The sequence below is a fragment of the Salvelinus fontinalis genome, chromosome 21, assembly GCF_029448725.1.
Source record: "Salvelinus fontinalis isolate EN_2023a chromosome 21, ASM2944872v1, whole genome shotgun sequence".
Lineage (NCBI taxonomy): Eukaryota > Metazoa > Chordata > Actinopteri > Salmoniformes > Salmonidae > Salvelinus > Salvelinus fontinalis.
Window position 1 is genome coordinate 42706092 of NC_074685.1, and position 26765 is coordinate 42732856.

The 26765-nt window shown below is 43.9% G+C and overlaps 1 protein-coding gene across 1 annotated transcript; it reads left to right on the forward strand.

Annotated features, from left to right (window-relative positions):
- The first annotated feature begins 22807 nt into the window (after nucleotides 1-22807).
- On the forward strand, nucleotides 22808-25131 carry ier5l (immediate early response 5-like). The gene has a single exon (XM_055875325.1). The coding sequence runs from the start codon at nucleotides 22980-22982 to the stop codon at nucleotides 23898-23900; it is 921 nt and encodes a 306-aa protein (XP_055731300.1). The 5' UTR covers nucleotides 22808-22979; the 3' UTR covers nucleotides 23901-25131.
- The last annotated feature ends 1634 nt before the right edge of the window (nucleotides 25132-26765 follow it).

Consider the following 26765-nt stretch of genomic DNA (forward strand, 5'->3'; position numbering starts at 1 on the left):
GGTGCTTAATGAACATGGTCCAGGACTTGGTGCTTAATGAACATGGTCCAGGACTTGGTGCTTAATGAACATGGTCCAGGACTTAGTGCCTAATGAACATAGTCCAGGACTTAGTGCCTAATGAACATGGTCCAGGACTTAGTGCTTAATGAACATGGTCCAGGACTTAGTGCCTAGTGAACATGGTCCAGGACATAGTGCCTAATGAACATAGTCCAGGACTTAGTGCCTAATGAACATGGTCCAGGACTTAGTGCTTAATGAACATGGTCCAGGACTTAGTGCCTAGTGAACATGGTCCAGGACTTAGTGCCTAATGAACATGGTCCAGGACTTGGTGCTTAATGAACATGGTCCAGGACTTAGTGCCTAATGAACATGGACCAGGACTTAGTGCCTAATGAACATGGTCCAGGACTTAGTGCTTAATGAACATGGACCAGGACTTAGTGCCTAAAGAACATGGACCAGGACTTAGTGCCTAATGAACATAGTCCAGGACTTAGTGCTTAATGAACATGGACCAGGACTTAGTGCCTAATGAACATGGACCAGGACTTAGTGCCTAATGAACATGGACCAGGACTTAGTGCCTAATGAACATAGTCCAGGACTTAGTGCTTAATGAACATGGACCAGGACTTAGTGCTTAATGAACATGGACCAGGACTTAGTGCTTAATGGACATGGTCCAGGACTTAGTGCTTAATGAACATGGACCAGGACTTAGTGCCTAATGAACATGGTCCAGGACTTAGTGCCTAATGAACATGGTCCAGGACTTGGTGCTTAATGAACATGGTCCAGGACTTGGTGCTTAATGAACATGGTCCAGGACTTGGTGCTTAATGAACATGGTCCAGGACTTAGTGCCTAATGAACATAGTCCAGGACTTAGTGCCTAATGAACATGGTCCAGGACTTAGTGCTTAATGAACATGGTCCAGGACTTAGTGCCTAATGAACATGGTCCAGGACTTAGTGCTTAATGAACATGGTCCAGGACTTAGATCCTAATGAACATGGTCCAGGACTTGGTGCTTAATGAACATGGTCCAGGACTTAGTGCCTAATGAACATGGTCCAGGACTTAGTGCCTAATGAACATGGTCCAGGACTTAGTGCTTAATGAACATGGTCCAGGACTTGGTGCTTAATGAACATGGTCCAGGACTTGGTGCTTAATGAACATGGTCCAGGACTTAGTGCCTAATGAACATGGTCCAGGTCTTGGTGCTTAATGAACATGGTCCAGGTGTCTTTTCAGTTTAGATAAGAGCAAGAGCTTTAATATTGCAACTAGAAATGGGGTTCTATCAATTTAACTGTTTGTATTATTTCTAATCCCCATTTTTTTATGCTGATGTCCACATCTTTCCCAGTATAATAAAATGTTTCTATTTCCTTTTGCAATACATCCCTCCATTTTACTGTGATGTCTTATGGCAATTAACTTAACATGCCTGCATGAAATGAAGCCATAAGGCCAATGAAATCAGGTGCTTGATGCGTAAAACTCTGAAGAGAATACAATCTTCCAAACTACAAAACTATAGATGTAATCTGATGCTATATTATGTAATAAAAAAATCACTGACTAGTGCTGAACAAAAGAGAGGACCCCAAGCTTGGTGCAAGAGCAGAAAGCCGCGCAGGGCCAAGGATTCAGTTCTCCTCTATGAGAGAGATGGCTAGGCGAGGCTGGGGTCTTTTGGGCCTCTGTGGCCTTCCACAACCCTCTCAAGCTATGGGAAACATTACTCTGTCTCACTCCTCAAACTACAACTAGCTCCGCTGGAACAAAGTTGTGAGTCACAACCATGTGCTTAAACTGGTTCTCCGGGATCTAGGTAAACACAGTAAGAACAGTCTCCTTCCCTCCCTACCTGCCTCCCTCCACCATTCTCTCTGTCTCCCTCCATCTTTCTCTATCTTCCTCTCTCTCTCTCTCTCTCTCTCCCTCCCTCCCTCCCTCCCTCCCTCCCTCCCTCCCTCCCTCCCTCCCTCCCTCCATCTTTCTCTATCCTCCCTCCCTCCCTCCCTCCTTCCTTCCTTCCCTCCCTCCCTCCTTCCTTCCTTCCTTCCTTCCTTCCTTCCTTCCCTCGCTCCCTCCCTCCCACCATCTTTCTCTCTCTCTCCCTCTCTGTCTCACACACACACACACACACACACACACACACACACACACACACACACACACACACACAAACACACACACCCACACACAGACACTCTCTCACTCGCACTCTCCTCACTCACACTCACACTCACACACACTCACTCCACCTTCTTTCTCTCCCTCTATCTTTCTCTCTCTCTGTCTCTCCCTCCCCCTATCCCGCTCTCTCTCTATCTCACACACAGGCCCTACAGTTACTGTTTAATATGAAGGAGATATGGGGAAGCATTGGAACTACAAGGACCTACATTGCACAGCAAGGGCTGTGGAGGTTCTCAAGCAGCATGGTAGGGTGATTTCTTAGAGAGGGTACAAGGAGAAGTGCTTGTTGGGAAAGAGTGTTCTCAATCTCCTGGGTCTCTCTTTCCTGCTTCTCTGACAAGACTTCAGGGGCCACACAACTACAAGCAGAGACTCTTCCTCCAATGCCGACATAGTGAATATGAAGGGGGCAGAGATTCGACGTGCTGCTTGTATCTAGAGACCTGTGCCATGTACTGTAGATATCTATCCAGAAATGTGGCATATCTCGTCAAACAGACTTCTCTACATTTACTGTCACTTCAATGATATAGATTGAAGTCACTATGATAGAAAATGTGTGTACATATTCACACATGCACGCAAAAAGTATGTGTGTATGTGTGTGTTTGTGCACGCGTGTGTGTCTGTGTGTTCTGCATGCATGTGTATATGGACCTATATGCAGTCATTCATATGTACAAATACGCTGTCAGTTTGGTCAATTCATGGTCATCAAATGAGTGTGCTGCTTTCAGGAACTGTGGTTTAATATGTGAGATCCCGTTCTGCTGTGTGATCACGTTCTGCTATGAGATCACGTTCTGCTGTGTGTTCACGTTCTGCTGTGTGATCACGTTTTGCTGTTTGATCACGTTCTGCTGTTTGATCACGTTCTGCTGTGAGATCACGTTCTGCTGTGTGTTCACGTTCTGCTGTTTGATCACGTTCTGCTGTTTGATCACGTTCTGCTGTGAGATCACGTTCTGCTGTTTGATCACGTTCTGCTGTTTGATTACGTTCTGCTGTGTGATGACGTTCTGCTGTGACATCACATTTTAATGTGTGACCCCATTCTGCTGTGTGATCACGTTCTACTGTGAGATCACGTTCTATTGTGAGATCACGTTCTATTTTATGATCACGTTCTACTGTGAGATCACGTTCTGCTGTGATATCACGTTCTGCTGAGTAGGGAGTGGGATGAGGTGGGCATGAAGCATGTGACTGTAATGTTGCATTCACTTTTTAGATGAAGTTCCTCAAGGAACACACCCTTTTGGAACATATATGTAACAATCCTGTACAGAAACCTAGGTCACACTTTACATTACAGTGTAATTTGTCATGCAATTGAAGTGTATTTTAATAACTCATTGTTACTATACTTACAGGTCTACTTTGGTTTAGGGCCAGGCCAATCCAGGGATAGCAGTACTGCTGTTAATATATTGTAACAACGCAATATTACAATAGTTATAACAATGTGCTCCCAGGAATAATTACACGCAAGAACAGCACTCATGTAAAGTGTAACCAATGTGTAACTGATGTGTAACCGATGTGGTGATTGACAGTGTTCCCTCTCAATTGCTACAGCGATATAGATAGATTACTTGTTATAAATATAGCAGTTTTTGGGCTGTGCCTGTACTCCAATCTGGTCTAAGAAAAGTGTTTTCTTCCTGATATGAGATAAGTTGTTTCATAATGAGTCTGGTCCTGACTTTAGAACCAGAAGTAGGACGCCATCCTATTGGTTGCTTGGTTGCTAAGTTCCTGAATGTTGCTGAACTACTTTTAACCTTGTTCACCCTGCTGTTGACTGTGTGGGTTTGATCTTGTATGCCAGACGATGCCTAACACTTCGAATGTGTTTGCTATTGAAAGTGTAACCCCTGCAATTCTAATCAGGATATGTTTCCTACGCAAGGTTTACTTGTAGGTCACTTTACATTGCATTACATTACATTGAATTGACACCAGTTATACAAGTAACTCATTTGAAACAGAATTTGATTCATTTCCGTTTATTACCATGTATTAATGATTCTATGTACGTTATCTGAAATAACTGTACATTGACTTCATTCCAGTTACCTCAGTAGTTATAGAGTAACTACTGAGGTACATAAAGGTGGTCGAAATCACTGAGGCCCAATATGACCACACACTTAAGAGGGTGGCCATATCAGGACTGTTTCCAAAAAATTATGAATCTCTAACAGTTTCAAAAGAATAATGTGATTCTATAAGAACCCGAACTAACAATTCTTAAGACAATTACTGACCATGTTTGTGGGGAAATTGTTTTACTCTGTTGCTTTCATTGTAAATAATAATTTGTTCTTAACTAACTTGCCTAGTTAAATAAAGGTTCAATAAAACATAAAAATTTTGCTTTCATTAGACCTATCAATAACACCACGACTGAGGAATAAAAACACACCAACCCACTTTAATCTAGTCGAAAAGGTTAGACTGTCTCTCGGGTGTCATCAATGTGCTATCTGAAAGCCTTCCTTGACAGCTCGGAATACGTCCTTTCTGTGCATGGGAAATCCCAGGCCCAGGCCTCGCCTCCTATCTCCTCGCCGCTTATCTCCTCGCCCCCTTCTGAACCATATTGGAGGAGAAGGTCCAAGGTATCTCCCCTCAGACCTTTGTATCCAATGTGTTTTGAGAAGGAGGCAAAGAAAAGGAAAGACGGATTGAGAAAGAGCCATTATTCACCAACACGTAGCGAATTAGCAGTACAGAAAAAAGGGTTCCAAAAGGTTTCTTCGGCTGTCCCCATAAGAGAACCCTTTTTGGTTCCACGTAGAACTCTTTTGGGTTCCATGTACAACCCTCTGTGGAAACGGTTTTGCATGGAACCGAAAAATCTTTGACCTGGAAACAAAAATAGTTATTCAAAGGGTTCTCCTATGGGGACAGCCGTAGAACCGTTTAGGTTCTAGATAGCACCTTTTTTTCTAAGAGTGTACATTGGAGTTAGCCATTAGTCAGAAGGTCAGAACCTTCTGCGGCTAAGTTCTATCGTTCTTGGTCATAATTAGACAAAGTGATTTCATTAAGATGATTAAACACCCCCTAACGGGTTGCTAGAGTGCTTGGGACATATGATAGCATCGTGCTAAACGTGAGGGTTTTCCACTCAATGAGCGCCAGAGGTTGTCTTTAGCTTAGATGCTAACCTGAATGAGCGACATTCATTTACAGACTAGGGCAGGTTCACTTTAAGAGACATAGGAGGCATGAAATCAGGTGAGATATTGAAAATGGTTCAAATAGAGATGGTATGTGTAGAATTGACATGATTCCAGGATATGTGGTCTAGAGAATTGTGTGCAATCCTGTACGAACAATTTTTATCTGCAATAATCTGTATTGCTTACCTAACGTGTAGGTCTCTATACCTCACATCTGGCGATTCAGACACAGGTATGACACATAGTATTTGTCCAAAATCTGTAGCAAACCAAGATCACGTTATGTACAATATACCAAAGAAATGTTGCTAGATAAAACCGTTATGTACAATACACCAAAGAAATGTTTCTAGATAAAACCCTAATCTATAGAAGTAGCAATTGAACTAAATAAGCATGAGATATAAAGTTGGGTGCAGGTTTTAGGAATTTACCCTCACAGTGTACTTGAAAAAGATACATTTATTCACAAAACCTTCAGTCACATACAGGTTTGTAATCACACAAAAATATTAGTTATTAAATAGTAAAACATGTATTAAATTGTAGATGTTGGGCAACAATGTATTTGGAATTTGAAAAAGTATATTGACATCAGCACATGTTTACTCTTTTCTCCACTTCCTTTCATAGTCACCTAACTAGTTTATGCACCACATCTGGGGAGCCAATCAGAAAGCAGCATATGACCCACTGTTGACACATCACCAAGAAGAACAAGCAGGAAGAGTGAAAAAAACACTTCAGATGGTTGATGCTTGTAGGTACAGTACTAATTATCACAGTTACATACAGTGCATTCGGAAACTATTCAGACCCCTTGACTTTTTCCACTTTTTGTTTACGTTACAGCCTTATTCTAAAATTGATTTATTTTTTAAATCCCTCATCAATCTACACACAATACCCCATAATGACAAGCAAAAACTGGTTTTTAGATATTTTTGCAAATTCAGACCCTTTACTCAGCACTTTGTGGAAGCACCTTTGGCAGCGATTACAGCCTCAAGACTTCTTGGGTGTGACGCTACAAGCTTGGCACAACTGTATTTGGGGAGTTTCTCCCATTCTTCTCTGCAGATCCTCTCAAGCTCTGTCAGGTTGGATGGGGAGCATCGCTGCACAGCTATTTTCAGGTCTCTCCAGAGATGTTCGATCGGGTTCAAGTCTGGGCTCTGCCTGGGCCACTCAAGGACATTTAGAGACTTGTCCCGAAGCCAATCCTGCATTGTCTTGACTGTGTGCTTAGGGTCATTGTCCTGTTGGAAGGTGAACCTTCACCCCAGTCTGAGGTCCTGAGCGCTCTGGAGCAGGTTTGCATCAAAGATCTATCTGTACTTTTCTCCGTTCATCTTTACCTCAATCCTGACTAGTCTCCCAGACCCTGCCGCTGAAAAACATCCCCATAGCATGATGCTGCCACCACCATGCTTCACCATAGGGATGGTGCCAGGTTTCCTCCAGACGTGACGCTTGGCATTCAGGCCAAAGAGTTCAATCTTGGTTTCATCAGGCCAGAGAATCTTGTTTCTCATGGTCTGAGTCCTTAAAGTGCCTTTTGGCAAACTCCAAGCGGGCTGACATGTGCCGTTTACTGAGGAGTGGCTTCTGTCTGACCACTCTTCCATAAAGGCCTAATTGGTGGAGTGCTGCAGAGATGCTTGTGCTTCTGGAAGGTTGACCCATCTCCACAGAGGAACTCTGGAGCTCTGTCAAAGTGACCATCGGGTTCTTGGTCACCTCCCTGACCAAGGCCCTTCTCCCCCGATTGTTCATTTTCTCCCCCGATTGTTCAGGCCACTGTTTTCTTGGGGACCTTCAATGCTGCAGAAATGTTTTGGTGCCCTTCCCCAGATCTGTGCCTCGACACAATCCTGTCTCAGAGCACTACGGACAATTCCTTCGACCTCATGGCTTGGTTTTTACTCTGACATGCACTGTCAACTGTGGGACCTTATATAGACAGGTGTGTTTACCACAGGTGGACTCCAATCAAGTTGTAGAAACATCTCAAGGATTATCAATAGAAACAGGATGCACCTGAGCTCAATTTCGAGTCTCATAGCAAAGGGTCTAAATACTTATGTAAGTAAAGTATCTGTTTTTTATGTTTAATACATTTGCAAAAATGTATAAAAACCTGTTTTCGCTTTGCCATTATGGAGTGTTGTGTGTAGATTGATGAAGAAAAACATGTATTTCATCCATTTTAAAATAAGGCTGTAACGTAACAGAATATGGACAAAGTCAAGGGTTCTGAATACTTTTCCAAATATACTGTATAATTTAAGATCAAAATAAGTTAGTCCTTGGTAATTGACGGTGTTCTTATGACTGAGAAGAAACATACAAGATACTGAGTTTACTCTGCATTTCTGCACTGTCTCGTTCGTTGGCTTGGAAAGGTTGTGCAACAGTAGTGTATGGAGCTACTTTCTCCCAGTTCAGCCCTACTTCTCAGCAGAAAAAAAACAGCTTGCGTGGCGAACGCAACCCGTGTTCTCTGCTGTCACTGTGTGTAGTGTTGACATGGGCGGCCTGCGCATGCTTACATTAAAGATGCTCAAGATAAAGAGATCAACTAACTCCACCGTGAGTTTGTTTCCCAGAACCGTCTTTATATTGGGGCAACACTAGTGCTCTTTTGGAGAAAGGACAACATGTGTCATACCATAATCTCTTATAAAGATAAATAAATAAAAACTGTTGAAGTACTCCATTACTGCACTTACTGACCAGTTACTGGGTACTATATAGGTTACTTTGCATGTGTTTACATTCCAGAGGGATGTACAATAAGTACATTTAAATGAAACAGGCTGAACACGTTATCATGATCATTGCAGGTAAAACCTTAAAAAAAGTTTGCACTGCCAGCAAACAAGCACAGTGCTATTAAAAATCAGTTAAGTATCAGAAGCAATTTTGCATTAGTAAGGCTGACAAACGTGAATGTTGAGTGCTCACAATACAATGGTTATAAAAATGCTGTTACACTGGTTTAAGGCTGAATACAGTAGTCTGCATGTGCCATTTCCACTCTCCTTCATTCCCTAAATGACAATACATGGCAGGTTAGTGTTTTTCCTCCAATTCATACTGGAAGTCTAAGCCCTTAGATCACGTCTACTAAGCTAACATATGAAATTGTTTTAAGATGGTCATTAAATGTATCATTTAGCCATTTGAATTAGAATTTTAGGACCCAGTAGGTATAAAAATAAGAAAAATCTAACATTTATTTTATGAAACATTGAATTTGGCAGATGATTGCGTGACTAATTTCTTGTCCGGATCCTATCATGTGTAGAAAAAGGCCGCTTTCACAAGCCCCATGTCATTAAATAGGCGGAAAGAGGGGTTTGAGCTGCAACCACTACAAGACACGATAGGTCTCTAGTATAAACACAAGGGGAGCTATTCAATATTCAAAATGATGTCACCATGTGACGCACTGGTGCGTCAATCGACTCTAGAGGGCATATTAACAGACATGCAGTGCACACATTGTGTGTGTGTGCGCGTGCGCGTGAGAGAGCGAGAGAGTGAGAGAGAACAAACAAGCAGCCAATCCACATTTTTCTACCTCTCTAAATCAAATCAAATCAAAGTTTTTTGGTCACAGTTCAGCAGATGTTGTAGCGGGTGCAGCAATATGCTTATGCTACTAGCTCCTAACAATGTAGTAAAATGGCAATGCATACAAAAATCATTTTAAAAAATACAAGAAAATATAAACAAGAAATCAAGAAATGTCGTAATGAATCCAATTAACATAAACAATTAGCACTGTAACAGTAATCCAAATGCAATCTACAGGTATATACACCAGATGAATTTACACCCCCCCCCCCCTCTCTCTATTTCCCTCACTCCCACAACCCTCACCCACTCACTCATTCACTTATCCTCCTGCTTTCTCTACCCCCCCCTTCTCTGGCTGATTTGCAGTTGTGGGCGGGCCGCTGGCCTACAACACACCCCCAGTTGCAGACAGACAGACAGACAGACAGACAGACAGGCAGACAGACAGACAGACAGACAGACAGGCAGGCAGGCAGGCAGGCAGACAGACAGGCAGACAGACAGACAGACAGACCGACAGACCATCACATACACGAACAGGCAGGCATGTACATGAGTCTGAACAGGTCACAGGAAAATAAATCCACATTCCATCCTGGCCGCTGCCTGCCTGCCTGCCTGGGAAAGTAGCGAACACAGGAGAGCACTGTGGAGCACGACACTAACACTACACGAGAACAAAGAAATAAACACACACACACACACATACACACACACACAAACATACACACAAACATAAACACATATACACACACACACACACACAAATTACAAAGCGATATATGCATACACACGGACACACACATGGATATACAATATAAAACAGAGAAGTCACACACACACACAAACACACACAATTAAAGTGTATATATGTTGTTCACTGCTAGACAGCTACTATCCAGTTTAGAGTAATGATAACATCCATCTATAGCATAGCTGTACTATGCACATCCAATTGGGTTACAATAGTACTATGCACAAGGTTAGGAAAAGGGTGAGCGGAAATGCTCTCCTAACCCGCTACGAAAAGTCACTTCCAGATGTAGCTGTATCGAAGTGGCGTGTTTTTAAAGGGAGTCCCATTCGGATAATGGTCGGAGAAAACGTATTTCTGACCATTGCCTCCTAGACCCACTTTACGGGAATGGGAACATGTTTGCGGCTAGAGACATCTCCATGGAAACTAATCCATTGCCGGAGGGGGGGTGGAGGGGATGTGGAGGGATATGGAGAGGTCAAGACGTGCTGTTTCCTTGGAAACTGTGCACATAGCTCAAGCCTTGAGCCCGCCCTTTCCCTGACTGGCGCTCATGGGGGGGGGGGGGGGGGGCAGTTTTTTTAATAGGCTGGAATTCTGCCTCTAGGCTTGACACCTCCTCCATGACAGGGTCTCCAGCTCTTAAAGGGGAAAGGAGAGACAATCCTATATCCAATTCATTGGGCGCGTTTGAGTGGTAAAGCTAAAGCAACCGACTGTAGATGAAAAGTCGAGGAGTGGAGTTGCATCTGCGACAGCGAAAGTCAGACACTAATGCGGTTTTCAACAGCAAGGCTCAGATCAATGTTGAAATAAAGAGGTATCCTAACCCCCATACCACACACTCACTAACTGACATTTTAATGAAGTCAATCAATTCAAGAAGGGATTTCAATTTAAAATCCCAAAATTTAAAAAACATTTTACATAAACCGCTTCTCCTTTTCAGTTTACTGAGAAGTCATTGAAAATAGATGCCCTTTTATCAATCATTGAATTGGAATTTCAATTTGCTTCCTGAGCCCAACCCTGGTGTACATTGTACAATCACTTAGTGAGAGAGAGCCTCAAATATCACATTCATTTGTATATGTCCACTGTACACATAAATCGAGGCTAATTGGTTCCTGATTGATTGACAATAGAGCCTCCCACAATGCAGGCGATGGCTGCAGGATGAAGTTGGTAAAGAGCAAGTGCAGAAACTTGCAGTCAAAACTTCATGACCTTTGTTCAAATACTTTTTTTCAAATTGTAGTTGACATGTAGGTGCAAGTCAAACCATTTTTATCCTCAGAATGCAACACGCTTTAAGCTGCAATATGTAACTTTTTGGCCTACGTGACCATATTCACACAGAAATGTGAGTTATAGATCTGTCATCATCATTGAAAGCAAGTCTAAGAAGCAGTAGATCTGTTCTATGTGCATTATGTCTATGCTTCCCATTCTTACATTTTGTCTTTGCATCTTTTACTTTGGGTTTTGTACACCAGCTTCAAACAGCTGAAACAACAATATTTGTTGGTTATGGAAAATATAATTCACAGAGGTTTAGATGGTACAATGATTATCTCCACTATGCTTGCTTGTTTTGTCACATAAACTGAAATTAGGCAAACTATTAGCATTTTAGCAACCAGGAAACGGTGGAGCAATTTCTGCATAGCGCATCTTTAATAGGCAGTGACCAACGATGGTCAACGACTTGACAAAAGTGATCTGCTCAAACGCGCCCATTAAATTCGTGACTCTGTGCCACTTCACCAAGCACAACTATTAAAGTCGGTGTAGTTCCTTTAATGGTTCCTATTGGTTGTTTTATGGAGTTTGCATGGACTAAAATAATGTAAGAATAAACCCCTTTCAAGCTATGTATGCTGTAGTTTAGCTCCCTACACAAAGTATCTTTCCCAATAATCCATTGAAAAGGGGCAATATAAGGTTATTATTTTTCCTTGATCATGTTGTGGGTATTTTTTTAAATCATACACCTAGGTAGCATATTCAAAGTATATTAATGCATGTGATAAATCGGGAATATGTCACAGCTGTGATTGTACAAGGCAAAGCCTTATCCATCAACCAGCATAACGCATCATATCATATACGCTAACAAAAGAGCTCGTTGGAAGACTTTTAAATTCAGAAATCACAAGACGAGGATATACATTGCACAACATATATTTATTTATCTAGAAGACTCTTGCAATAAAACATGAATTGATCGATTAAGAGAGAGGATAGAACCTTACCGTAAGGTTACAACACATCGTCGTCATAGGCTACGACGCATCGGCTAAAGGCTATCTACATCTAACCAAAAACAATCAAAGAACTATGCTACTTGGGTCAATAACGTGACTTTTATCTGGCCTATCCAAAATCAGTCACAGATACCAGATACAGGTCGAGGGAAAATAGGCTTCTTCTCTGCAGACACGGTTCGCCCTGTGGAGCGTTTCCTGTCAAAAATGACCCGAAATAAACTGAACGGAGGCTGACGGCACTATGAACCAGCAACTGCCGATTTATATTTAAGTTGATTACTTTGCCTTTAAGTTCAGAAAACATCTATCTGCCAAGCACCGCCCCTGATATTTTACCTTGAAGTCATCCTGCCATCGGAGTGCCTGCGAGTGTCCAGGGTAAGACAATTCACAACTTCAATTCCCACAATGCTTTCATGTGAGGTTTCCTAAAAATGTACCGACCATAAAGCGGGACTTGTAGTTTTCTGACTGTTCATTTTGGGGGCTTTTGACGAATGAGGCGTCATATCACACTAATATTCCATGTTGCGTCACTTGCAAGAGTTTGAGTTCACGCGTTATGTTATTTCAGCGCATGAGTTATGTCTGGAGTTATGGTTAAAAAACAAGCATGCATATGATGCAGGAATTCTATAAGTAGTTCATCTTATATAAAAGCATTTCATAATATTTCATTATGAAATCAATGAACAGTATTTAGCTCCATGTTACCTCCAAACAGTTTATCTGCACAGTTGTGCATGATTTGTGCATGAAAACCTTACGTTGAGTAATATGTTATAGTCATAAAAATGTTTAAGACTACATTCTTGCAAGACAGGTGTCATGTATGAAAGACACGTGTGAAAACATGGCTGCTGTATTGTCAATAAACAATCGACTGACGTGATGCATAAAGACGCATGTCAAAAAGTCCATTGCACATTCTAAATCCAGGCAAGTCAACTCATAGTAAGCTAGTCCCACAATAATTTAGAATGTCTCTGAAATAGATTTATATTTCAACCGAAATTCACAGTTAACATGCATGGGGGATCACAAATACATTGACAATTTCTAGACTATTTATATGCAACTAACCAAAAAGACTAAAGTTCCATGAATTACAGGACTGGGTTGATTGATGCTGTGCCAAGAGTACATGAGATCATGTGTTTATAGGTGTTATGTTGACTTAATTTGAGCTAGTTTGCTACAGCAAGAAAATGATCCTGCAGCAACAGGAAATGTGAATTATTGTTTGGATTATAATTAATGGATATTTTTTAGGGGTTGATTCATTTTTCGTAAGGTAAAATCAAGTCTGAAATTTTAAAGTGGAAATTACAACTTTAGAAGCCTTATTAAACTTCAAATATACTACACGTTTTACATTTCCTGCATTATAGGAACGTTTTCCTGCAACAGGGAGATCAAATTAAGATCTGTACAAATATTCAGGATGGTCACCCGTGATACAAGTCAGTATTCGACGTCTATCCTTGTCCGAGGACATCAGGAGATTACGTGGAAACCGGCCACTGGGGGCAAGAGTGAGTACTGTTACCTTCAACAAGGGGATGGTGGACGGGCATAGTCATCTGCCTCTGATTCCAAAGATTGCAAGTTTGAATCCAGCGACAGGAAGTTTTTGATATTTTTGCTTTAAACCTATCCCTTACCTTAACCATTCGGAGTTCATGTCTAACCTTAAGAATTCAGAGTTAATTCCTGAACTTAATACTAGCCTTAAACGTAACCTTAAACACTTAAAAATTTGACGTTTTGAACAACATCGAAATTTGATGTTTGAGAAGCATGGATGAACGTCTTATTTTGACGTGAGAAAGTGAGAGCTGGATGAAATAAATGTGACATTCATTATAATTTTTTTAACATCAAATTCTTATTGACAATGACAGTCTACCAAAAGTCAAAAGGCCTCCTGCGGGGACGGGGGCTGGGATTAAAAATGATTTTAAAAATAAAATACAAAAAAATACTTTATTGAGAACAAAACATGACAAGAGAGACACCACAACACTACATAAAGAGAGACCTATAGACAACAACATAGCATGGCAGCAACACATGAAAACACAGCATGGTAGCGACACAACATGACAACAACATGGTATCAACACAACATGGCAGCAGCACAAATCATGATATAAACATTATTGGGCAGGGACAACAGCACAAAGGGCAAGAAGGTAGAGACAACAATACATCACGCAAAGCAGTCCACTGTCCAAAGTGGAAAAGGTTGCATGAAGGTTGCACAAATGGGGTAAAAACATTTAATACAATTGTAGAAGAAGATAGGTAGACAAATAGAGCTATTTCCTGTGAGCAGCACCAAGGAATTGATGATGAAATGGTTGGCAATCAGAATTATTCAGATTAGTGTGTTCCAAACACAAAACAGAACAATGAATGTATAACATTTGACTCACTTGGTTGGTTGACAAATATTTAGACATTTCAGAGAGAAATGTAATCATGTCTTATTTACCTCAGAAAAATAGCATTATAGTACGGTGGAGTTATTCAGAACAGACAGAAATAGAAGGTGACGTAGACAGGAGAGAACAGTGTTGTTGTGCAGAGGTGTGCGTCCCAAATGGCACCCTATTCCCTATTTAGTGCACTACATTTGACCAGGGCCCATGGGGTAGTGCACTAGGCCCATAGGGCTCTGGTCAAAAAGTAGTGCACTAATAGTTAAAGGGGTGCCATTTGGAATGCAAGGTTGTTATAATCAAACTCAAGGGTGCCACCAATTAGTTTCAACAGTACAATTCATAGATTTGTGAAAGGTGCAGATATCTGAAACAACTTACTTTTTCAACTTATCTCATGCACTCTTCCGAAGGGAATAGTTTGGAGCAATTTAAAAATGAATATTTCATAGCAACAAGAAAGCAGTGACTATCTTCATGTTTCCAAATAACTGACAGTCATATGGCAGGTTACTATTTGTTGTTTTCAAATATGGTATCTTATCAATGTAGCCTGTTAACCTTGACAGTAAAGGATGACACTAGGTCTCTTTCATATACATTCATTAGGCCTTATTAGAACACCTACAGTAAAGTGGTACGGTTTATCTAACACTATACATTAAGTTGCTATTATAAACTGGGTGGTTCGAGCCCTGAATGCTGATTGGCTGAAAGCCGTGTTAAATCAGACTGTATACTATGGATATGACAAAACACAACGTTGCGTCGTGCCTAAGAATAGCCCTTAGCCGTGGTATATTGGCCATATACCACACCTCCTCAGACCTTATTGCTTAATTATACCTGTGTAGTAACAATGTAATTACACAAGTAACAAAATGTAATTAAAGTTTTGTTGCAAAAGTCTAAAGCAAATAGACTTTGGCCATGTCCAGAAACAAGGCCGACCACTACTCCTTTAGATTGGATAGGTGTGGGAACATCAAGGCAAAATAGTATTTGGCCTATCAGAGAGCAAAGTGGAGCTACATCCATAATGCTTACACCGATCCAATTCTTTCAGATCTACATGGAGTACCTGTGGTGCAGGGGCTAGGGATATGGGTTGTTTCTCCTTATACAGCGTGGGTCTAATCCTGAATGCTGATTGCTTAAAACCCCATTCCACACGGTGTCTATTCCACAAGTTACCACCTATTTACTCTGTTCCACCTGACTGCGCAATCCACTGTCTCATCAGCCCAGCCAGGCAATTTATAAACTTGATAAACTTGAACCACCATAAATTAAAAGTATCATAATCCTGATAATTTATATTATTTGAAGATGAAGATGCTTTGGCAACACTTTGTAACATTGTCGTGAGCTTATAATGTCATATTATGATCTCATAATGCTCCTGACTAAATAGTAGCCATTTTGACTGAGTCACAAGACATTATAGATGCTTATAACATATCATAGTGCCTTATACCCATTATACCTCTTATAAGTAAAGTGTTACTGATTATTTCCCTAAGGATCACGTTATTGAGCTGCAACACTGCCAACAAAAAGCTATGATATCAGTTATTACAACACCTCAAATAATCACCAGAAATGCATTGATGTGTGTGTCTGTCTGTGTGTGTGTGTGTATTGGGTCAGTGTAGTGGTGTTGTGTAGAGAAGTGTTGGCAAGGTGTGATAATTGTACACTTTCTGTGATGGATTCCGTATCGAAAACACACCTTTCACAACACATACCTTGCTCACTAAGGGCCAGCAGGGAAATGCTTCACCCCCCCCCCCCCCCCTCCCCACACACACACACTCTGTCTCCCCCCACACTCTCTGTCTCTCTCTCTCCCCCAAACACACTCTGTCTCCCCCCACACTCTCTGTCTCTCTCTCTCTCCCCCACAACTTCTGTCTCTCTCTCTCCCCCACACACACACACTCTGTCTCTCTCTCTCTTCCCCAAACACACACACTCTGTCTCTCTCTCTCCCCACACACACTCTGTCTCTCTCTCTCCCCACAAACACTCTCCCCCCCCCCCCCACTCACGCTCCCTCTCCCCCACACACGCTCTCTCTCTCCCCAATCACACACACTGTCTCTCCCTCTCTCTCCCCCTACACACACTCTCTCTCTCCCCCCACACACACCCACTCTGTCTCTCTCTCTCCCCACAAACACTCTGTCTCTCTCTCCCCCCCACACACGCTCTCTCTCTCTCTCTCTCTCGCTCTCTCTCCCCAACACACACACTCTCTCTCTCCCCCACACACACTCTGTCTCTCTCTCCCCTCACACGTGCTCTCTCTCTCTCCCCCACACACACACTCTCTCTCTCCCCCCACACGCACACACTCTGTCTCTATCTCTCCCCCCACACACGCGCTCTCTCTCTCCCCCCACACACACTCTGTCTCTATCTCTCCCCCTACACACGTGCTCTCTCTCTCCCCCCCACTCAAGCTCTCTCTCCCCCCACACACGCTCTCTCTCTCTCCCCCACACCCCCCACCCCCCCACCCCCCCCCACACACACACTCTGTCTCCCCCCACACTCTCTGTCTCTCTCTCTCCCCCAAACACACTCTGTCTCCCCCCACACTCTCTGTCTCTCTCTCTCTCCCCCACAACTTCTGTCTCTCTCTCTCCCCCACACACACACACTCTGTCTCTCTCTCTCTTCCCCAAACACACACACTCTGTCTCTCTCTCTCCCCACACACACTCTGTCTCTCTCTCTCCCCACAAACACTCTCTCTCCCCCCCCCCCCCACTCACGCTCCCTCTCCCCCACACACGCTCTCTCTCTCCCCAATCACACACACTGTCTCTCCCTCTCTCTCCCCCTACACACACTCTCTCTCTCCCCCCACACACACCCACTCTGTCTCTCTCTCTCTCCCCCACAACTTCTGTCTCTCTCTCTCCCCCACACACACACACTCTGTCTCTCTCTCTCTTCCCCAAACACACACACTCTGTCTCTCTCTCTCCCCACACACACTCTGTCTCTCTCTCTCCCCACAAACACTCTCTCTCCCCCCCCCCCACTCACGCTCCCTCTCCCCCACACACGCTCTCTCTCTCCCCAATCACACACACTGTCTCTCCCTCTCTCTCCCCCTACACACACTCTCTCTCTCCCCCCACACACACCCACTCTGTCTCTCTCTCTCCCCACAAACACTCTGTCTCTCTCTCCCCCCCACACACGCTCTCTCTCTCTCTCTCTCTCGCTCTCTCTCCCCAACACACACACTCTCTCTCTCCCCCACACACACTCTGTCTCTCTCTCCCCTCACACGTGCTCTCTCTCTCTCCCCCACACACACACTCTCTCTCTCCCCCCACACGCACACACTCTGTCTCTATCTCTCCCCCCACACACGCGCTCTCTCTCTCCCCCCACACACACTCTGTCTCTATCTCTCCCCCTACACACGTGCTCTCTCTCTCCCCCCCACTCAAGCTCTCTCTCCCCCCACACACGCTCTCTCTCTCTCCCCCACACACGCTCTCTCTCTCCCCCCACACGCACACACTCTGTCTCTATCTCTCCCCCCACACACGCGCTCCCCCACTCACGCTCTCTCCCCCCACACACGCTCTCTCTCCCCCACACACGCTCTCTCTCTCCCCAATCACACACACTGTCTCTCCCTCTCTCTCCCCCTACACACGCCCTCTCTCTCCCCCCACACACACACTCTGTCTCTATCTCTCCCCCTACACGCGCTCTCTCTCTCCCCCCACACACACTCTGTCTCTATCTCTCCCCCTACACGCGCTCTCTCTCTCCCCCCACACACACTCTGTCTCTATCTCTCCCCCTACACACGTGCTCTCTCTCTCCCCCCCACTCAAGCTCTCTCTCCCCCCACACGCACACACTCTGTCTCTATCTCTCCCCCCACACACGCGCTCCCCCACTCACGCTCTCTCCCCCCACACACGCTCTCTCTCCCCCACACACGCTCTCTCTCTCCCCAATCACACACACTGTCTCTCCCTCTCTCTCCCCCTACACACGCCCTCTCTCTCCCCCCACACACACACTCTGTCTCTATCTCTCCCCCTACACGCGCTCTCTCTCTCCCCCCACACACACTCTGTCTCTATCTCTCCCCCTACACACGTGCTCTCTCTCTCCCCCCCACTCAAGCTCTCTCTCCCCCCACACACGCTCTCTCTCTCTCCCCCACACACGCTCTCTCTGTCCCCCCACACGCACACACTCTGTCTCTATCTCTCCCCCCACACACGCGCTCCCCCACTCACGCTCTCTCCCCCCACACACGCTCTCTCTCTCCCACACACGCTCTCTCTCTCCCCAATCACACACACTGTCTCTCCCTCTCTCTCCCCCTACACACGCTCTCTCTCCCCCCACACACACCCACTCTGTCTCTCTCTCTCCCCACAAACACTCTGTCTCTCTCTCCCCCCCACACACGCTTTCTCTCCCCCACACACACTCTGTCTCTCTCTCCCACACACACTCTGTCTCTCTCTCCCCTCACACGTGCTCTCTTTCTTCCCCCCACACACGCTCTCTCTCTCTCCCCCACACTCTGTCTCTCTCTCCCCTCACACGTGCTCTCTCTCTCTCCCCCACACACACACACACTCTCTCTCCCCCCACACGCACACACTCTGTCTCTATCTCTCCCCCTACACACGCGCTCCCCCACTCACGCTCTCTCCCCCCACACACGCTCTCTCCCCCCACACACGCTCTCTCCCCCCACACATGCTCTCTCTCCCCACACACACTCTGTCTCTATCTCTCCCCCCACACACGCGCGCTCTCTCTCTCTCTCCCCCCACACACTGTCTCTCTCTCTCTCCCCCCACACACTGTCTCTCTCTCTCTCTCCCCCCACACACTGTCTCTCGCTCTCTCTCTCCCCTACACACACTCTGTCTCTATCTCTCCTCCCACACACGTGCTCTCTCTCTCTCTCTCCCCTACACACACTCTGTCTCTATCTCTCCCCCCACACACACGCTCCCCCACTCACGCTCTCTCCCCCCACACACACACTCTGTCTCTCTCCCCCCCCCACACATGCTCTCTCTCCCCCACACAACACGCTGTCTCTCTCTAACCCCCCCCCACACACGCTCTCTCTCTCTCCCCAACACACTCTCTCTCTCTCCCCAACACACACACACACTCTCTCTCTCTCCCCAACACACACAATCTCTCTGTCTCCCCGCCACACACACACACACACTCTCTCTCTCTCCCCAACACACACACTCTCTCTGTCTCCCCTCCAACACACACACACACACACTCTGTCTCTCTCCCCCCACACACACATGCTCTCTCTCTCTTTCTCTCTCTCCCTCCCACACACACACACTCTCTCTCCCCCCCACACATACACTCTCTCCTCCACACACTCTCTCTCTCCCCCACACACACACACACACAGACACACACACACACACACACACACACACACACACACACACACACACACACACACACACACACACACACACACAGTCTCTCTCTCTCTCTCCCCCCCACACATACACTCTCTCTCTCTCCCACACACACACTCACCACACATACCCCATCCCATTGTGGTTGGTAGGCTTATCACCATTCCAATTTGGTAGTCTGTCTTAGTTACACATGCAGTTATTGATTTCTTCCCTCCCACCCCTATCTCAATGCATAGCTAAGAGAAAAGAAAGGCCCTGGGTTCTCAAGCATTGTTAAGATGCAGTGGCGTTACTCTCTCTGTCTGAGGAGGAGGAGCCGAGCAAGCAGCACCATCGGAGGCAGCGCTGCAATAGATCTGCTGTATCTGCATGATTCCCCCATCACTCCCTCTGCCCTTCCACGCCACTTCCAAGCTGAGGTGGGGAGGGAGGGAGGGAAGAAAGGGAGGGGGAGAGTTAAGAGGTAGCTGGGTGAGGTGTGTCTAGGGGGGTAGGGGGAGGTGCTTTGTGTGTGTTTGAGACAGAGAGAGAGAGAGAGAGAGAGAGAGAGAGAGAGAGAGAGAGAGAGAGAGAGAGAGAGAGAGAGAGAGAGAGAGAGAGAGAGAGTGTAGGTGTCTGAGGTGTGAATAAGGTTGGTCATTTTGAATGGATTTCTGATATTTGGTAACACTATGTTACAGGTGTCACTGTTTGATATCGTCATTAATAAGCTATGAAAGCCTTTAGACAAAAAAATGTGGGTCATGACCCTATGCATTGTCCAGGTGGGGTATAGGCCTTTTTAAATGCCCACTGTTCAAATGGAAAACCCTTGAAATAAATATGTTTGACATGAATGGGATCTAATACATAATATACAGCTTTCTGGTTTGATAATCAGACATGCACTTCATTGGATAGACGTGCACTACATCGCATGCATGTTTTAACACGAGATACATTGGCCAGACATGCATGAGACACAGAGATAATTAAGGTCACACCACATCCAAGGCTAGTGTAAGGATAGTGTAAGGATAGTGCAAGGATAGTGTAAGGATAGTGTAAGGATAGTGTAAGGATAGTGTAAGGCTAGTGTAAGGATAGTGTAAGGATAGTGCAAGGATAATGTAAGGATAGTGTAAGGATAGTGCAAGGATAGTGTAAGGATAGTGTAAGGCTAGTGTAAGGATAGTGTAAGGCTAGTGTAAGGATAGTGTAAGGATAGTGCAAGGCTAGTGTGAGGCTAGTGTAAGGATAGTGTAAGGATAGTGTAAAGATAGTGTAAGGCTAGTGTAAGGCTAGTGTAAGGCTAGTGTAACGATAGTGCAAGGATAGTGTAAGGATAGTGTAAGGATAGTGTAAGGCTAGTGTAAGGATAGTGCAAGGCTAGTGTGAGGATAGTGTAAGGATAGTGTAAGGATAGTGCAAGGCTAGTGTAAGGATAGTGTAAGGATAGTGTAAGGATAGTGTAAGGCTAGTGTAAGGATAGTGTAAGGCTAGTGTAAGGATAGTGTAAGGATAGTGCAAGGCTAGTGTAAGGCTAGTGTAAGGCTAGTGTAAGGATAGTGTAAGGATAGTGTAAGGCTAGTGTAACGATAGTGCAAGGATAGTGTAAGGATAGTGTAAGGATAGTGTAAGGCTAGTGTAAGGATAGTGCAAGGCTAGTGTAAGGATAGTGTAAGGATAGTGTAAGGCTAGTGTAACGATAGTGCAAGGATAGTGTAAGGATAGTGTAAGGATAGTGTAAGGATAGTGTAAGGATAGTGTAAACAGAAAAGTTATATATTTGATATTGAAGAGAGGCAGATCTTACTACACATATTTTATTAATGTAGAGATAGCCGAAGACTGAGAAAAGATTCTGATTCTATAAAATAGAAAAGTATAGAATATTACAGTATAGAAAATAATATAATAACATAGAATGGAACAACTCTACTTTGTACTTCCCTCTGATAGAACTATTCTTAATACATGTCAATATATAAACTGAGATGGTACACAATTAATAATATAATAAATAAGTAGAAATTGAATGTAGGCTGTCTCAGTCTGCGGTTGTCTGAATCTTTATTGGCTTGTTATTAAAAAAAATGCACAGAGGTGGCTTGCAACATTATAATATTCATACAAATTTTATAAAAGCCATTTCAACGGCATGTACCATTATTTATTATAAGCTGGGTGGTTCGAGCCCTGAATGCTGATTGGCTGAAAGCCGTGGTATATCAGACTGTATACCACGGGTATGACAAAACATGCATTTTTACTGCTCCAATTACATTGCTAACCAGTTTATAATAGCAATAAGGCACCTCGGGGGTTTGTGATATATGGCCAATATACCACGGCTATGGGCCTTATTGATATTAGAACATTCTAATAGAGATGCAGAATCACATGCATAGGGAAAAACAAAGTCATAATAAAAATGAAAACAGATAATTTAACAATGAATTAATCAATCAGATTAGAAATTAAGTATTTTATTATTCTAAACACTCATGTTAAGTTGCCTAGCCTTTATTCTTTGTTTGTGGCAGAATTAAGATCCGAAACGAATTCAGGATTTAAGATTCATGTACTAAATATTACTGGCATTTTTTTATTTAGATAAATCTATGAGAAAAGTTTAATTCTCATGTAGGCTTGTCACAGAGACACACACGTAGGCTACTATTTAAACAGGGGCTCTAGCCCAGTGAGTCTCATGAGAGCATTCCAGTTTGGTAGTCAGTTTGGAATTTGAATAGCACAGAAGAACCGCCTCTGTCTGATTGGCCCTGAGCAGCACACATGGGTGGAGTTTGCATGTCAATCAATAGGGAGGCCGGGTCCTCATTGGCGCAAGCGGAGATGGGCCGACTCCTCCTCGAAATATATATACTCTGGCTAAGTACCCCTAGCAAATGATTGCTTGCTCGCATACAGAGGGAAGCGGACAGCCGTGTTCAATGTTTCACTACCGAGCTGACTTAAGCCTTCGCCCCCGAACGAAATATCGTGACTTCCACTGAGAGAAAGTCGCTTTTCTGAGTCGGAGAGGAGCGGAAACGACAATATCACCACCATGATCAACACGATGGAGTGTGCAGTGGATGCACAAAGTCTAATCTCAATTTCCTTACGGAAGATTCACAACTCCAGGACGCAGAGAGGAGGCATCAAGCTGCACAAAAACCTCCTGGTCTCCTATGTACTGAGGAACGCCAGACAGGTTTACATGAACGAGAAGTACGCGGAGATCTACAGGATGCAGCAGTACGAGGAGGTGATGACCGTCTGCAACGAGATCCAGGAGTTAAACCCGCTGGATTTGGCCGAGGACTGCGAGGAGCAGAGCGGGGATTGCTGCGGCAACGACGGGGTGAGCGAACCGGCGAGTCTCTGCTGTGCGCTGCTGCCAGTAAGCCACCTAACAGCAGTGCAGTCAGCGCATATCCAAGCCCCATCCGCCTGCTCCGCGCCTCTCTCTCTCCAAAGCGACGAGGTCTGCAAGGAGACAGAGCCCTCGTTCTATCGGAGCTGTTGTGCGGAGGCTTACCCTGTATCGAATTGTGACTTTTCCACGGTGAACAACAACCTACACTGCAACAAAACGACAGTGCTCGATCTGGACACGCACGTAGTGACCACTGTGGAGAATGGGTACCTTCACCAGGACTGCTGCGCGTCGTTCCAACAGTGCTGCCAGGGCGCACAGTCCCCAGCCAAGAAACGCAAGGTTGACTTTGAATATTATATATCCGATATTGAGGAAGTACCGGATTTTACGCCATGTAAAAGGGCGAAATTCGAGGACTGTTCCTACGCAAATTCGGAACACTTGGACACATCAAACATTTCCAATCTGATCTCGATTTTCGGCTCGGGGTTTTCGGGGCTGGTGAGCAGACAGGCGGACTTTGAGCAAGCCTTGAACGGACAGTTCTGTAGCAAACAAGCCCTAGCGAGCCTAGGGGCATGGACTAGAGCTATTGTAGCTTTTTGACTCCATGGTCAACTAGAATCAAACACTTTATGAAATTGTACAAAGTCTAAATCAAATTGACTTTATTTTTGCAAGAAATGCTATTTAAACATTGAACAGTTTTTGTTTGTTAACTCGTTTTTACGGAGAGATGGTTGTGCCACATGATGTGCAGGCGTTTCCTTTTAAACCGAACATGTCTACATAACACATTTTTACATGGTAGTTGTGAATTTTATCTAACGAAGTTGATTTCGTTGCCTTAAACCCAACGCATACTACTGCTAGCTATTGTTGCAAACATTGAAAGTGGTTGAATGTCTCGCTCGCGGATTGTTTTGATTTGATCTCTCCTACAGAACACGTTTGAACACAATGTATCGTTTTTAAGACGCTACACAAGTATTGTGACGGAATAGCAAGCATTTAATGTAGCCTCAGCTCCAGGCTAAATAGAAAAGTGTGCCCATGGATGGCTTTGCAACATGCTTTTGTTGTGCGTAGTGGTTTAATACGGTAAACAACTAACAAAAAGTTAAACATATGCTACACAAGTACTGTTGTGTTGTACTTGGTTTAATATCTTGTATTTCTGGGTTGATATTTAAACCTTGGATATCGAAACTCATATTCTAAAGAGTCGGACACCAGTAGTAGGCTGTTACATGGAAACTACATGGCACATTCTGACCACACATAAATTGACAGGTGAAGGCGCAATGGCTCAGACTTAAATTTCCCTCTCAAACTCGTGGGTGCATTAACTCTGAACCAGCTTGATGCGTCTCTCTCTATTGATGTACTTGTTGTAGGCTACCCAACTTCCCACCTCATCTCTGATCAGAACCATTAATTCCTCCAAATCCCAGAATGCACGTGTAATCGAATCAATCCAGGTATTTTTTTGACAGTTCGATCTGTTGAGCGTTCCCCCTGAACCTATAACAAAAAGTTACTGATCAAGCCTTCACAGTAATTCATGATGCCAACATGGCTTGGTTTTGTGAGTTTTGTTTTATTTTCAAAAAATGTAAGACCTTTTGTTCTAAAAAGGCAAGCTCATAATTTTGTCATACATCCACACATTATAAGCACTATGTGTACTGAAATAAAGATGTCTTTCACACGTCCTCTCCATATTTTGTTGCTATTCTTGTATTTTTGTGCATATTAAATTGTATATCACCGGGTAAAACTGTTTTAGAACATATTTGTTAAGAATTTATAATCTTAATAAAAATTTTAAAACAAATCCACTCCCTCCTTGATTTATTGTTTGAATGGCATGCTGCTCAAACTGTGTTGAAGTCATATTTTGTCTCATATGTTTATTATTCCCTTAAACTACAGTCAGCGCCATAATCACCTGAAGTTTGAGGGATTCTGTCCCTATTGAGACAGTCAATCACATGCTGCAATAAGGGAGAGATGTAAGGCCTATTCTGTAACCAGTGTTACAAAAGAGGATTGGGGGCCTTCATTCTTATGTTGCATACAACATTCAGTTCCTCTCCTAATATCCCTGTGGGTAACTTAATCGATATGCAGATGTATCAACGGCAATTTTTAACACTTCCGCTAGATCAGAAAAACCTGGTTATCAACACAAAGACATCCATGACATGTATAATGTATTTTGGGCTACTTCATTTCATGAGCCTCGTAGTCTAAAGACTACGTCGACGAGGCCTCTGCTTTTTGGACTAGTCTATTATTGACTAGGCTATTAACATTCAGGTTATTGATAAATGGGGGAAAAAACGGTGTAATTCTAAAACAAAAGTAGCCTGTGAGTTTTGATACAGTTTTAACGAATTGGTTGTTAGAATCGTGTGGAGTGCAGCATTGTAAGAATGCAGGATATATTTTGTATCTAATAGAGATTGTGTTTAAAACTGGTCCACTTGAGAAAAGGCAGTGGTTAATTTCTAGTCCAAACTCACATATGACTGTCTACGTGTGCTTGGTTGCAGTGCACGCTCTGGCTGACTGGGATTTTGCTGTGCGCTCTGAGCTTTTTTGCCAGGCATCCCCCCCAAACTTGCAGTCGTGTTATCTCCGCTATATGCCACTTGGTGGTGTTCTTCAAAATCAATGAATGAAGGTATTAGAAAGCCTATGTAGCGGCACCTCAGGCTGACCTCGGCTTCGCTGCTCCCCCTCGCCACCCTCCCCAACCTCATCCCTCCTCATTCATTCCGCTTCCCATCCCTCCTCTCTCCCTGTCTCCCTCGTTTTTATTCCAACCCGAAACCTCTCGACTCCTCTCAATTTGAGATAGCGCAGTAGGCTACGTCCAACACATAAACGCAGCTATACCTTTAGCCTAGGCTACTCTTTCAAGTCTCGGTTGCCGGCACTGTTTTCCATTTGCCGTTGTGCATAATAATTTGGTATAGGTAGGTCGTAAGTACAAAGCATCACTATGCGCGTCAGTTTTATTAGATTAGACTACTGTTTAGCATGATTTTAGGATACTACGACTAATAAAGATCAGAATGCGTTTTATAATAGGTTACAATTAATGTAGCCATTTTAGCCAAACGGGTAATGGAGATCTGATTGTGCTTTTTTAATTCTCTCTCTAATTCGATTATTATTTGGATCATTTGGTCGTGGTAAAGGGGTTTCATCTCCAAAAAGCGATCTAGAAAATATTTTTATATAAAGCTTTAAAATGAGAGCGTTCTCCTCCCACTGTGACAAATGTTGTGGATTATGGTTCGTTTAGTGGTGTAGAGCGAGCTCCTCCGCGTGGATATGAAATGAATAGCATCGGTCTCACAAATAATTCCAAAGACTGGTGCAGTCCGGAGAATGTGGTTTCACGTTACAATTTTGTAACAAGACTCATTTATAGTGACAACTGGCTTTACTACAATAGCC